Source organism: Sciurus vulgaris, assembly GCF_902686455.1.
Source record: "Sciurus vulgaris genome assembly, chromosome: 5".
NCBI lineage: Eukaryota > Metazoa > Chordata > Mammalia > Rodentia > Sciuridae > Sciurus > Sciurus vulgaris.
Genome location: NC_136465.1, coordinates 84332387 through 84347828, shown reverse-complemented (window position 1 = coordinate 84347828; position 15442 = coordinate 84332387). Strand labels below are relative to the sequence as shown.

The 15442-nt window shown below is 35.7% G+C and overlaps 1 protein-coding gene across 2 annotated transcripts in view; it reads right to left on the bottom strand.

Moving 5' to 3' along the window:
* Positions 1-15442, bottom strand: part of PTPRO (protein tyrosine phosphatase receptor type O) — a 223414-nt gene that overhangs the window by 74744 nt on the left and 133228 nt on the right. For both annotated transcript variants that reach the window (XM_079140391.1, XM_079140392.1), the window contains exons 4-7: positions 14514-14666; positions 12098-12541; positions 9894-10055; positions 6181-6377 (exon numbers count right to left, since the gene is read on the bottom strand). In XM_079140391.1, coding sequence (XP_078996517.1) covers positions 6181-6377; positions 9894-10055; positions 12098-12541; positions 14514-14666 — 956 coding nt within the window. The remainder of the gene's footprint in view (positions 1-6180; positions 6378-9893; positions 10056-12097; positions 12542-14513; positions 14667-15442) is intronic.

The window sequence follows — 15442 nt, the reverse complement described above, 5'->3', positions numbered from 1 at the left end:
ATTGGGCAGAATGTGGAGACACAGCAGTAAGCACTTTGAAAGTCTGTTGTAACCTTAAAAGATAATGTTATGGAGAACATTTCTCATTTAGATGAGCTCCTCTTTACTTTTTTTTCTAACTACTGGTTATGTACCAAATGCCATATGGAGTCCAATAGTGAGAATGTATAGATGAATAAAATGGATTTATTAAAGTTGAATCCTGAAATGCACAAGGATTTATGGTTCAACTAGTGGTTAGGAAGTGAGCTGTTTTGACTTTAGTACCTCTAATATTTAAGACAATCTTCCTTAATGAGAAGAACACAGGTTCTCTATTCAGGCTGCCTGATACCAAACTCTGAATAAGCCTGGGGATTTTCTTATAATTTATTTAAAAATTTTACCTTGGTTGTTCATTGATAACATATAGATAATAATATCACATCTGTCATAGAGTTGTGAGATTGCTTAAATCAGAATATCAAGAAATATTAACTTTTATGAACAAGTTTTTGGCACCTGGGATACATAAAATTGTAGAACCACTGCAGGAAGGAATACAAATCAATATTGTAATATTGAGCAATATTGCCAATAGTTCATCTATACTGTGATATTTACAGAATTCTCATTAAGATTTTAAGGATAAACATAAAACTGGTGATGCGAAATAAATTTTAATCTCTTCTAAAACCAGAAACATTATAAATGGTAGAAATTGTGTAATTTGATTGGGACAAACTGCTCTGTACAAAAGCAGAAAGAGCACCACACCAAAATTTCTGTTCCATTGGCTTGACCAAAGTAAGATTAAATTGGATTAATAAATTAGCTCTTCTACCCTTTCTGTTCTATTTATATTCTTTTGTACCAGAGTTTTTTGCTCACATTTTAGACTTTCAATTTTCCTGAAGACTTAGACAAAGTTACTCAGGTGTCCTTAACTGACAGGGAATTTTCTAAAAGGTCATGAATGAGAACATACATGCTATGCCTAACGAAACAGGACTATTTCGAATCTTTGAAATATATTCTAATTTGTGTAAGGCAGCAGCTGCCTATAATCCCAGTTACTCAGGAGCCTGAGGCAGTAGTATCTCAAGTTTGAGGGCAGTCTGGGTAACATAGTGAGATGTCTAAAAACAAACAAATTCTAAGTGACAAAACTAACCCATACTCATTACAAAAATTGTTCCTACAACAGAAGAGTAAATGACCTAAATTGGAAGTTGTTTCTGTTCTCCTTCCACAAGTCCTGGTATTTTGGCAGGAATTCTTCTAACACATATACATCAATAATATGCCATTGAGCCAAATAAGTCTTATATTATGAACACTACAAACTTTTCATTTAAATTCTGCAGCAGGTTATAGACTTCCTACTGTACCAGTAGTCAATTTGTGACTTATTTTGTCTACTTAGAATATTCAGAATTACACAGGATGTAAAGAGTACAGATTGTTTCAGAATAATGTTAAAATTTCTTGAGTTTAATAATATTTTAGGCCATAGTTGATTCTAACTATTCAAAGGAATACTTGGAATCATAACCACTTGAATATGCAGGTATAATACATTCGTCCTGGTTGTCTCCTGCTCTCAAGATGGCTCCCATTCTCCCTTGAATGTGTCTCTTCTGTCCTAAATAAATCTGTCTGTACTTCTTAAAAATAAGTAAATAAATAAATTTATCCAAGGGAAATTGTACTGCATGTTTTTTTAGAAGAAGCAATGAAATATATATATATATATATATATTACTTAGCTTTAAAGAAAATGAGTACAATGGTGTTACAAATTACTTGCCTTGGTAACAAAACATTGTGGACACCAATGCATCCCCCATTTCTGAATATTTGCTGAGCTCCCAAACTATGTTTATCCTTCTATTACTCTGTGCCTATTTACTTATTTATATCTGGAAAATAATTGTATGTATCTAGGGGATAAAATGTAATGCTTTGATCTATCTATCTTTGATGCTTTGATCTATGATATCTATCTATATAATAGAAAGATTCCATCAAGTTAATTAACATATCTGTCACCTCACCAATGTATTATTTTTAAGAGGTGAGAATGTTAAAACTTTTTTAGCAATTTTGAAGTATACATTACGAGATTATTACTTGTCACCCTGAAGTGCAATAGCTCACTAAAATGTATTCCTCTGTGTAACTGAAATTTTGTACCCTTTATTCAACATCTCTTTCCCTATCTTTCCTCCTCCTCCCTCCACTTTCTGGTAACCACCTTTCTTTTGTTTCTATGAAATCCATTTTTAAAAGACTCCATATATTTGTAGATCACACAGCATTTGTCTTTCTATGCCTGGCTTACTTCACTTAGTATAGTGTCCTCCAGGTTCATCTAATATTGTTGCAAATGATAGAATTTCTTTCTGTTAAAAGGCTGTATAGCATTCCATTGTGGGTATATACCACTTTATCCATTCATCTATTTATGGATATTTAGGTTGATTCCATATCTTAGCTACTTTGAACAGCGCTGAAATGAACGTGGGGGTGTAGAAGTCTCTTCTATATCCATATCTTTTATTTAGCCTGGACCTCTTTGGACATTTGTTGAATGTGGGAAGGGGAAATGCTCCTGCATTCTTCTTACTAAATCACATGAGTTTTATTCCCTATAATTTTACATTCCTTCCATCAATTTCTACCTGTTTCAGTGCACTGCATTTCAGTATTTTACTTGACTGGTTTAGGTTTCAATCTTGAGAACTCAGTTGAATTCAGTGTCACTCCAAATAGGCCCCCAATACTACCCCTCTTCAGCTCCATAATATGAGGAAAAATATATTAGAGAGCATGGATAGAAGGAATATGAGATAGACTGTTAAATAGTAGGGTAGAACTAACTATATGGTAGTGAAGATTCTTCTGAGTTTGAAATGGTCTTATTTTATTCTGGTCCTTCCTCCATTAGCTCTTAGCTATACATTTATTCCAGTTGCTCAGGCTTTTCTATCAAGGACTCTGAAGCTGCTCTACCTCCCTCCCTTGAGTCACAAAAGCATCCAACTAAGTCTGGATAATAATAAATGCTGACACTTCTTCTTATGAACTTACTATGTTCCAGATGCTGAATTTAAAAAGTCTTTATTACAACTCCATAAGGTAGGTTTGACTTCTTCCCATATCACAGAGGAAGACACCAAGACTTGCAGAAATGTAGAAAGCTGTACAGGCTCTCATGATGGTCACTGTTAGAATCAGGTCTGAAACCCATGCTTGTCTGATGCTGGAGTCTGTGCTCTTGACTCTGTCAGGATGGTGGTGAACCTCCCTTAAGGCAGCACATTGCAATCCATAGAAACTGACTGGTAAGTCAGATCATTTGGGTCTTGGTCACTGCTCTGATATTAACCAGCTGTGTAACTTTGGGAAGGTACCATAAATATTCTGTCTATTAGTTCTACCATTTCTTCATTTGATTGTCATTCTGATTTTGTCATTAAGTTTTATACATTCCCCTAATTTGCAGAAAACATTCATGGACTAAGTCAGATCACAGATAAGAACAAATATACATGAACATGATTTTTCCTAATTCTGAAATGTATGATTATGCATAAGTCTTTGGAGGGATGCTGAGAGCACATTTATTCTGAAGAATTGTCCAAATTTTTTATGTAACACTGATTTAGCATGACTGTGTTCAACATGTTATAAATGAATAGTCTTACAATGGTGCTGGGAGAAATGCATCACAAAACTCCTTCCTGAGAACATTTGATTGCAAATCCATATGAAAATCACTCACACACACACCTCATGAAAACACATTTACTACACTGTACTGACAAGGAAGGCCAGCCTCTAAGCTTCATGAAATTAGGGTGCAGGTCTAATTTGTCCTATCTCACTTATGACCCACCTTACACACAGAGTCACTCAGAAATCAGTGGAGTTAAAGGGTAGAGTAGGGACATTAGCAGTGAATCTCACAGATTACCCAGATAATATAAAAAGCATTATCCTGGGGTACAGTCAGTGGTTGAGCAAAGTAAGTAGAGTGAGACTTCAAGAGTGAAACCATTATGATGTGTGATGGCTGGAGTATCCCTGATCTGAAAACCCCCCAAAGCCCTAAAATCTGAAAACTTTGAACACCAATGTGATTGCACAAGAGGAAAATTTCACACCATAAAACTTGCTTCATATGGCTATTAAAAATATTTTATAAAATTGCCATCAACCTATTTGTATAAGGTATATGTAAAACATATATGAATTTTGTGTTTAGACTTGGGTTCCCTTCACAAGATATCTCATTATGTATCTGCAAATATACCAAAATAAAAAAAAAAATTGAAATCTGGAATACTTCTGATCCTGAGTATTTTGAATAAGGGATACTTAATTTAGATTGGTTTTAAAATCACTTTTATTTTAGAGCCTTGTTTTGATTTTCCTTTTGATATAAAGAGTACCATTAAACATAAAGCTCAAGAAATATTATTTGTTTTTTTCTTTTTGGATAATGGTTGCTGTAAGAAACAAGCCAAAGCTAAAGTTAAACCTGGTAAGATCATCTTTTAGATTTCTTTAGTTAATTGCTACAGGACTCTTAGCTGGTTCTTGACTGTTTTGAACTTTAGTTTCCTCGTCTGAAAAGTGTGTGTGTGTATATGTGAGCGCAATGAACGATGATGGTATAATAATACAATCCTCAAAAAAGTCTCATGGTTACAAATGACAACTAGCTTGGTGCTCTAGCTCCTGTGCTTCAATTAAATACTGGCCTCCATGTCCATTCATAATCTAACAGTGTCATGTTTGCATTTCAAATGGGCATTGTCAAAGTGCACTTAGACTAGACTTTTGTGACTCATTTGTAATTTATAATGTCTATCTGTACCTTTAGCTTTTAGCTTCTATGTGAAGCCATAATTTGTACATAGATGGAGCAAGAAAGAAATGTGTTTTGGACTGTTGAGTTCTAGATCATTGTTAGGGAAACACATTCTTCTGCCAGTAGAACAGGCCAGTTTTCTTGAGTGTACTCAGCAAAGGCAGGTAGTGGGCTGCACAATAAGCTCTGATTACTAGTTAATGGTTTAGCACGTTTACCCCTTAATTTGATTTAAGTCAAGGGGTGGGTTCATCCTCAAGTATGACTTGATCTCAGCGTTCTACTGCTTTTCGTGCTCCAAAGGCCACAATTCCTGAATCTATCTTATCAATTTAAAATCTCTCACTGTCTGAATTTCACTAATGCCTAATTTTCCTAAGAGGAATGGGAACATCCTGAAATTTCTCCACATGAATAGGTAATTTAATTGTTTTGGCCTTTAGGGAAGAAAATGATGTGTGAGACACCAAAAACCATCTAATGTCACCGCACAGACAAATAAAAGGAGATTTGAGGAAAATTGAACAGGTTCTCAGGGTGACCAGGAACAATGTTGTTCTCAGCTCCTGCTGCGCAGCTTCCTTCAGGACTCCTATCAGGTGTGCACACCCATTCTGTCATTCTGTCATGATCGCATACCTCTCCACCTGCCCCTCACTCTCCTTGATGGCTGCTTAACTCCTTCAAAACCCTTCTCAGTGGTGATGGGTGAGAAGGGAGTTTTTTACTTTATATACTTTTAACTTCTGATTTTATTTTCTCTGTGACCATGTTTACTTTTATAATTAAAATAAACTATAAGAATGGGAAAAAAGTAAAGCAAAAAACCAAAATAGACCCCAAACTCTGCTTTGTTGTTTCTCTCTTCCTCTGGGAAGATTTTTATGACCAATTTCTAAATCATCTTTCCTCCCAATCTGTTACTAATGCCCAGCTCCTCCTCCTGTGAACTCGTGAGACCTTCGTATCATTCACTTTGTGCATATAGTTTATCCTATAAGGTGCACCAATTCTTTGTTCATTTATCTGTTCTCACGAGATAATCTGGATCTCCAATATCTGCCCTAGTATTTGGTGCATCTTAGGGGCTCAGCAAGTTTTTTTGAATAAGGGATAAAAGTGAAAGGAACATGGGCTCCTATGACAGGAAAGAAGATGACTATAGCTGAAGAGCCATGCCTATTCATTTCCCAGTTCCTCTACTGGCTCTTGGTAATCCTGCCTCCAACACTCCTGCCCACAGAGGGAGACCTCAGCGCTGCTTCCTGCTATTGTCACCTTGCTTTGCTGGTGACACTGCCTCTGTGGTGCCTTTCCTTTACCTGAGTGCAGTACTGCTTTTCAAGCCTCTGGCTCTCCTTTTGTTTCTGGCAGGTCAGGGACACCACAGACACGATGGTACTGTTGTAGTTCTCTTGGGAAGATGTCCAGGACATCAAGGCAGTGGTTGAACTTAAAACATGGACACTCACATGCTGGGGCTTCTCCGTCAATTCTTCAATCCACTCTCCTGTAGGACCTGAACATTTCAAATCAGAACACAAGAGAGGTTGCACATGGAGCTGGCTGAGATAAAAGATTCTGGTCTAAACATCATGTTGTTTTCCTTTGCCCTTAGCTACTCAGAGCAAGAGTGGGATTCTGTTGTTCCCATCTGCCCAGTGACAGTCCTCAATTCCATCTACCCTCTGATCCAAACAGCAGTAGCAGCAGCAACAACAACAAAAACAAATATAGTTTTACTGACAGAGAGAAGCTCCACTTCAGTTCTTCATTTGCATCTGAGAGTATCCTGGTACCTTTTTTACCAGAGAGAATCTGCTTTTAACAAAGGGTGGGTGTGGCCATGAGGCATTTCATCAGTGTTCATGATTCCTTTGCTGTGAGGATCTTTAGTTTCTAGAAATAATTGCTTTGAGATTCAAATCAGTCTCTGCTACAATCCTGTGAAAAAATTTAAATTTGGCAGCAGCAAGGACAAAGAAGCAGGCTGTGACTATATTAGACAAGAAATAGGCAACAGGCTAGCTCAATTAATGAAGCTGGCTAAAACCTGGGCCACATTTGAGAAGTGTGGTGAGTTCCTTACTACAAAATATCTCCACAGAAGTGTCCACCAGTAGCTTTGCTCTCTTGGGGGTTTTAAAGTATTTCTTAGCACAGTGCCTGGTACATAGTAAGGACTTTAGAAGTGCTAAGGTGATTATGATCTACAGAAATTCCCTGTTGAAATGCAAATGTGCAAGCATCTTTCTCTTTGTTTAGGATACATTTTTCAATCTCTTAATAGAAAGCTGTATTCCTAGGAGGGGTTCTGCTGGGGAGGGCAGATTCAGGCTGAGTGCAAATGGTACAAAGGACATAATTTTTAAATGATAATAATGAAGGCAAAGAGATATAGTACCCATTATGTACTAAGTTATGTGTTTAAATCCTTGAATTCTTCTAACAGGTCTATGATGGTAAGTACCATTATTAAATCTCACTTTTCAGCTGAAGAAACTGAGGCAGAGATACAGTAAATGGAGCTAGAATTCACACACAGGAATTCTGATTCCAAAATCCGTGCTCTAAACTCTGCATGTGGCTTCTTGGAGCACTATTAAATAGGGAGAAGCTTAGCTTTGGTTTGAAGTAGTAAATTTGTCCCAGGTTTCAGGTGTGCTCATTGTTCATGGTGCAACCTTGGGAAACGATCTCATGTCTCTAAATCTCAGTCACTGCATCTGTCAAATGGACAAATCATGGAATGTTGAAATATAAAAGAACTTTGGATATCCAATGACTTACTTTATTGATGAGAAGAAAGAGGTCCACAGTCCAGACCTCCTGTCTTCTGAGTCAGTGCTTTGTGACAAAATATCATGATGCCATCTGATTAACCTACTTCCCAAGGCTATTGCTGTGTTACAGAACTATGTAAATGAAGGCTACTGGTGTAGAGGGGGCAGGGGAAGATAAAGTGGCAGGAAGCAAAAAAAAAAAAAAAAAAAAAAACCAAAAAAAACCAAACAAACAAACAAAAAAACCAAAAAACTGCTTATCTTATAGTTTGACATAAGGACTGACCTGATGGACAGCAAGGTACTGTCACCGCAAGCTACACGTTCCTAAATTCTAATCCTTGTTCTGACACATGGGAAAGTCACTGAACTTTCTGTGACTCAGCTTTTTTCACATGAAAAGTGGGGATAATAAAAATGTTCCCTTCATAAAACTGTTGGGGGGCTAAGATAAGTGTCTACTTTATTTTTTGCCCCTGGGAAAGCCTTCAAAAACTATGCAAATATAAATCATACTGCAATAACATAAATCTTAAACTAATAAATCTTAGTGCAGTAACTCAATACTGGAAACAGCTTGGTTAGGAAAGTGGGCTACAAGTGTTATTTAGTTGGTGTGTAACTTCACTATGTTGAATGAAATTAAGCTACCCTAATTTGTTGCTCCTCTACCCAGTTAAGTATTTATATCAACAGTACACTTGTTTTTTATACAGTACATTGGATAACACCTTAATGTCTAACAGAATATTTTAAGGATTTAAACAAGTTTTTATTGGCAAGAAAATATTTCTACTGGTCTATCTTTTTACAGATTAAAACAAAGATATGTTTCTGAAATAATCATTTATCTGATCAATTCTGACATTCTGAATAGCGCTGGTCACTTTGTATACACTTGAGAACAGAATAGAGTGACTTATTGATAAAAGTGATTCAATAAATATTTATTGAATGTATAAAAGAATGAATACACAAGCAAGTAGTATAACTCCAGCCTAGGATTTATAATTTGGTACGAGAAGCAAGATGAACACACATAAAATACATCTGGGAAAATGTCTCCCATTAAGTGTGTGTTTTATGCTGTGGCCTATGAAACACAATTGAAATTCAGAGGAGAGAAGTCAAAGTAGCCAAAACCATTGAGGGAGAGAGGACACTGGCCATGAGTCTGCACAGGTGAACAGGGAAGTCTCCATCAGTACAGCATTTTTAGCCTGTCGGGAAGTGCTGAGCACTCTGCTTTATTTGTTTTTCAAGGGATGCTATCAAACATCTTCCATGATTGGAATCCATGCATAGCAATTGCTAATATCCTTTTTGTGTGTCTAACAGATAAATATTTCAGACCTTTTATAGGTGGTGATATTTGGGTTTCTGAAGTAAAAATGCTCTATTAGGAACATCATTTTCAACATTTTTAAGCTGCTAAGTAAGCTGGTTTTCTTTCTCTGCCCCTATTCTCCCTCTCCTGCCCATCTTTGGAGGATCATTTGAGAAAGGATAGTATTTTGCCTTTAAAGAAAGTCATGGAGTGGAGAGTGGTCATCCTGTTCTGTGAGTAGTTTTTATCCATGTTTTCTGACTTTTCTTTCTGCTGATCAACAAGCTCATTAAACTCCTGGTGAGATAGATGACTGATGCTTAGCTCCTAAACATCTATTAAACATAGTTAAGCTAAAAACATTACAGAGACACACTGTTGGTGCAGCTTTCAGAGCCTCACTCTTGCTCTGCTATTACTTTTATGGAATCAGTAGAAGGTAACCTGAGATGTGACACTGGCTTTTAGGATGTTCTTGCTTTGTATTCTCCTGCCAACTGCAGGGAGACCACCTGGGTATAACTACACTTGAAGCTTCTGTTTTTTGAACTCCACAAGCTTGATACTGTAATGAGATTTTTTTTATAGTCCTGTAATAGCAAATTTCATTATGAACTCAAACAAAAGTCCTATTTCCCAAACCGCGTGTCCTTGTCCTTGGAGAATTTGTTACAGCTAGTGTGGAAGGCCAGCTTAATAAATGTTCAATTATCACAATAGTAAAAATAATCCTCAAGTTAAATCCCTGGGTAGGTCTGCTACTATTAAACATACATATATTTCCTCTGCTGTCAGAAGCTCCTGGATCCTGGCCTTCCCTGACCTTGAGGAATTCTCAGGATCCCTAAGGTTTGTGAATAATTGACACCTGAGCATCATTACTCTAGCTTCCCTGTAAGCACAAAACAATATTTTTGCTACTTACTGATATAAAAACTGAGTGACTTTGCTGATTGACTTTTGCGGGTTTCACAAGATCCTGAGGAACTAAATGTTGTGACAGATAGCTTATATTTCCCAGGCTCCTTCAGTTCTGCAACAAATTCATGTGCTTCTTCATCCACGGTCAAATATTCAGTAAAGTTATCTAAATCATACACACACAAAAAGAGAATATATCTCAATTGACATCTAGAAGGGCACTGGGTATAGACAGGCCAATTAATTAAAATTCAATTATATCTCTAAAATAAGGCCTTATAAATAAAAAAAAGATGAATAAGGGTTCATTTTTTCATACTTTAAAGTATCAAAACTAAAATATGGTATCCAAATGAATAGAACTAGGGATGACTATATTGCATATCTTATACATACTTTTTTTTTTTTTTTTTTTTTTTTTTGCGGTGCTGGGGATTGAACCCAGGGCCTAGTGCTTGCGAGGCAGGCACTCTACCAACTGAGCTATATCCCCAGCCCATATATTGCATATCTTTATGTATTTTTTTACTCAATAAAATTATGTGCACAATAGAAATAGAATGGTATGGAGAAGATAGCAATTGTTGGGTTTCTCATTTGATATAAGAGATAAGAAATAACTACCACCAAATATCTTCTAAGTTCCTCATTGTAACATTAACTATCCATAAATGTTTTAAAATATATTGAATTATTTCTAGTTAGAGAAATATGGCACATTATGTTTTTCCCTCACCTACTTCTAAAGCCTTTAAAAATAAGAATTATTTTGCACTGTTTCAAAGTCTATCTGCTGCTGCTTATTAATTCAGTTTGAAGTCATTATTGTCTGTTGGTGACTACAATAGTCTTCAAAAGAACATACTGCAGTCAGACAAAGGCATGATTGAACTTGCAAGGAAATAGGCACTGAAAATATTCTGAGTTACAAGATACTATTTTTCATAGACGTAATTAAGGAAAAGACAAATAAAAAAAATAGGCTAAGGGAACTTTTGTTTTTTAGATTAAGCAATTCCAGACAAATAACTTTTGACTCAAATAATTGTAATTAACCAAGGATTTCAATGTTATATAATATTTGGGTATGGTTGATTGCACTATCATCTAGTATAAAAGAACCCACAGATACATCTATTATATTAAATAAAATATGAGCAAGCAATATCTTATGTATGAACCCTGCATGATCCTAATGTCCTACCATGGAAATCAGGCTGCCATTGTAATTTCAAATTTTGACAACCTGACAACCTGCTCTACCCAAATGACTAGACTGGAAAATAGCAAGTGAAGTATGTTATCGTAAAAACAAGACAAACAAAAAATAGTCATACAGCGACTCGGGAAGCTGAGGTAGGAGGGTAATGAGTTCAAAGCCAGCCTGAGCAATTTAGTGAGACTCTAAGCAACTTAGTGAGACCCCGTCTCCAAATAAAAATTTTAAAAAAGGGCTGGGGATGTGGCTCAGTGATTGAGTGCCCCTGGGTTCGATCTCCAGTACCCACCCCCCCACAGAAAAAGTCATAAAAACCTACCAAACAATTCAGATATACCATGGCTCTGTTTTCATGAATACAATAAAAAGAACAGATCTGAAATGCTAGATAAATGAATACAAAATATGATGCAGTAGCTAGCTATAGTGGAAATACCAGTTGTTGCATATTTTCCTTTTTGCTACTAGCTCCTCTTTGGGAAAATCTGAGAACTGGTTCTGGAGGGGCACATTCCATGAGAAATAAGAGTAGCTAGGTAGGCAGGTCATGGGTCTCAGACTTTTAGGAAAAGTAGTTATTTTGTCAAAGATTCTTTTGGTGCATGTTTCACAAGTTTGCATATAAGAAAATAAATTTGTTCCAGATTATTCTGTAATATTTTGCAATGGTTAGACCCCCAATCCAAAACATTGCCAAACATAAGATTTTCCTCAGTGCCTTGGGCTATGTGAAATGTTAGGCAGTGAAGTTTGTACGGTTTTAGTAAAGGAGATTTGTGAAACACCCCATTCTTCTGTTTCTGATCTACCTTATTCATGTTGATTTTCTGCTCTCAGTTCACATTGGATACTCAAAATCTTTCTTTCAACTTATATTTAGATATTAACTATATACCACTAATATTTTTTTCCAAACTCAAATTTAAAACCATTTTAATTTCCTTTTTTTTGCACCATTTCTTATTTCCTCTGACTTCCTGCTGCCTTACCTTCTTTTTCTATGAGAATATTGAACCCATCAAAGGCAGTAGGAGGTTTTGGGGGTAACCAGCTCAATATCATTTGAACAGGGAAGAAAGAAAAAGAGCTTGCTGCTGACTTCTCAGTCTCACTGAGTGTATCGTTATTCTCGTATTCCGTGGGAAGTACACTGACAAATTCATCTTCATTTTCAGGAGTTGCAGATGCACTGTCCCACCAATAGGGCTGAGATGTGGTTTCGTAGTCGCTGCTGTTAAAATCAGGCCAACCAGAAGAGATATTGCCAGAGGGTATCTCAGGAGTTTCATCTGTGAAGTGGAAGAGTTTATCTTTTCCTGTTGAATCTTGTGATTTTAAGAAGGATTCTTCTGGGAAATTGCCACTCTGTTCTTCCCAGTTGTTTTTGTTCAAGTTTACAAAGCGAACAGAAATATTTCGAGGTGGATATGGGGCTGTAAAAGAGAGAATTTTAATTTTCAAGTAACTTTTAACTCTATTATACTGGATACTATGAGTCAAACACAAAAGTACCTTTACAACATAAAGTTTAATTTTACTTCTAATATATAGGCAAATTTTACATGAAGAAAATCTGTGGTTTTAAAGTATACATACTTCTAATATGCATATAGCGGATGATGTGAACATAGGAGCAAATCATCAGTCATTCTTTACTTATATTATGCTTGCTGAAGTAGTAAGTACTTCTCAAGAAAACTTATATAAATATTCTTCAGTTTATTAAAATTTCACCTTTTAAAACAAAGTGTCTCAGTCCCTGGATCTTTAATACAAAAAAAATCTAACTATAGTTTACTTATAGCTATCAGGATAAGACTACTCCAAGTTACACAGCTATACCTAGAAGAGCTGTGTACATGAGTTGCTTTTAGAGTTGGTGACGTATGTTGGAAATATGACTTTGCTCCTCCCTTCTCTAAAATGAAACGTGAGAACAAAATGAATTTATGAATGAGGTAGACAATCATGAAGACACTTCATGGTTTCTAAATGGAACAGTTTCCAACTGTCCTTCACATAGCAACTCAAATACCACCTCTTCCTTGAGCTTTGAATGGAAATTAATCTTTTCTTCTTTTTTACTATTATGTAACTTTTTACCACTTTGATGGCATTTATGTCATGCCTTGTGTTTGTACCATTTGTACAATACCTATACCATGTTTTGAGGACAGAGGCCCTGTCTCATCTCTCCGTCTTAATCTTTCTTAGGACTTAGAACAATTTCCAGGTATAATGTGCTTAATCAATGTGTCTTTACTTAAGTTGAATAATGAAAAAGACAAATAGAATCATTGATGTGGAGATAAGGTGAATTAACTAATTAGCTGAAATAGTTTCCTCATGTTAGCCTAATTAAATGGGAGTCATGACATCTTAGAATTTTAAATTGTAGGGGCCTTTGGGTGATCTATCACAACCTGTTTCCAATACTCATAACAAGGGCCTTTGAGCATTTGTTAGACTCACTCAATATTGCTTATATTGGTGATGGGTACTTAGTACTTGGGGTACTGGATTGAATCCAGGAGCACTATACCACTGAGCTATATGTCCAGTTCTTTTTATTTTTTATTTTGATACAGGGTCTTGCTAGGTTGCTTAGGGTCTCACTAAATTGCTGAGGCTGGCCTCAGACTTGTGATCCTTCTGCCTCAGCCTCATGAGTTTCTGGGATTATAGGCATGTGCCACAGCACCTGGCATTTTTATGGATCCGTTCTTCTTTCCATCCATCCATCCATACATCTATCCATCCAACTATCCATACATCCTTCTATCATATAATAGTTCTTCACATTAATGATGCTACTAAAATTTAAGCACTATGAATTTTAGACATCGGAATCCCATATTTTCCCTTAATAATCTGATAGCCTGTACTACAATGTCTCCCATATGCTTTTCTGCTATTTGGACATTTGTCAGAATATAGGTTATAGAATAACCAATGTCGAGTTATAGGATAACCAGTGTCTATTAGACCCAGTTAAGTTATTTAGTTGTAACTTTTGGTAAAATCATATTTTTTATTCAAAGATTATAGATCTAAGATTGCACTGATTTATTTTAAAATTTATTGAGTACTTGGCTTGGTTCCTTTCACATTGATAGAAAATTTATTTTAGTTAAAATATATATTTCCTTTCTCAGCTCTTCAACATTAAAATGTTTTTTGTAGTTGTAGATAGAATGCTTTCATTTGTTTATTTTTATGTGGAGCTAAGGATCGAACCTAGTGCCTCACACATACTAGGCAAGTGCTCTGCCACTGAGCTACAACCTCAGCCTTTCAACATTTTTTTTAAAATAATAAATATTAAATAAACAGCAACACATAATGTAATTGTTTTTTTTTTTTTTTTTTTTTTTTTCACTAAATTTGCTTCTTCAGAAGACTTACCAGTTCTATGCTGTTTGGGTTCATGACTGATTCCACTGTACTCCACAAGGGTACTTTTATTAAAAGTTGCCTCAGACACCAGCTGAAAGGTAATATTACTATAACAAATTCCTGGCAGCCAGTGATTAAATACTGTTTTTCCCTTAAAGAAATCTGTGAAGAGAAAAATCAGTTACGTTAAAAATAGGACTTTCTAAATGTCATATACTTGTAGAAAGTTCCGATTACAATGAAATATCCATAAAATAGTATTTCTTTCAACTTCTGGCATGGTCAGTAAAAAATAATTAGAAGACTGGAGATCAAAGTTTTGAATCTTTACATTGACTCCTGAATCCTGGACACAATTGGAGTTCAATTTTTATTATAGGAAATTTTGGTGAGAAATTATCGAGATCAGATTTATGCTAGTCATTTATTTTAAGAATGAAATGCCATAGTACTTTGACACTTTATAACAGAAGAAATAGTAATTTCACAGAAAATGTTTTCATATAAAAACATATAAAAACTAGCCTACTTTAAAAGTAGACTGGTTTATCTGCCAATTGGCAGACAGGGCCTGTTCTAAGAAAGAAAATGAAAATTTGGATTCTATTTGGAACAGATTAAAGGAAATAATACATTCAAATATCCAATCCAAGTCAAAAGAAATGAGGGAAAGAAATGACAAGCGCCCAGCAATGTCGACTTGATTCTTCAAATGATTTGAATTATTCGATTCTTATAGGATCTCTTCTCTCTCTGCCCTCCTCAGAGGGTCCCCATCAGGTCAGTAAAAACAGTGAAACCAATTTTTGTGTTTTAATGCAGTCATTAAGTTCATCATATAGGTAAATATATATAAACAAAAAATATTGCCTTTTGCATTTGAAAATAATCTTGTACCATCTTCATACTAAGCTTTGTGAAAGGTAGCCTTTGCCATC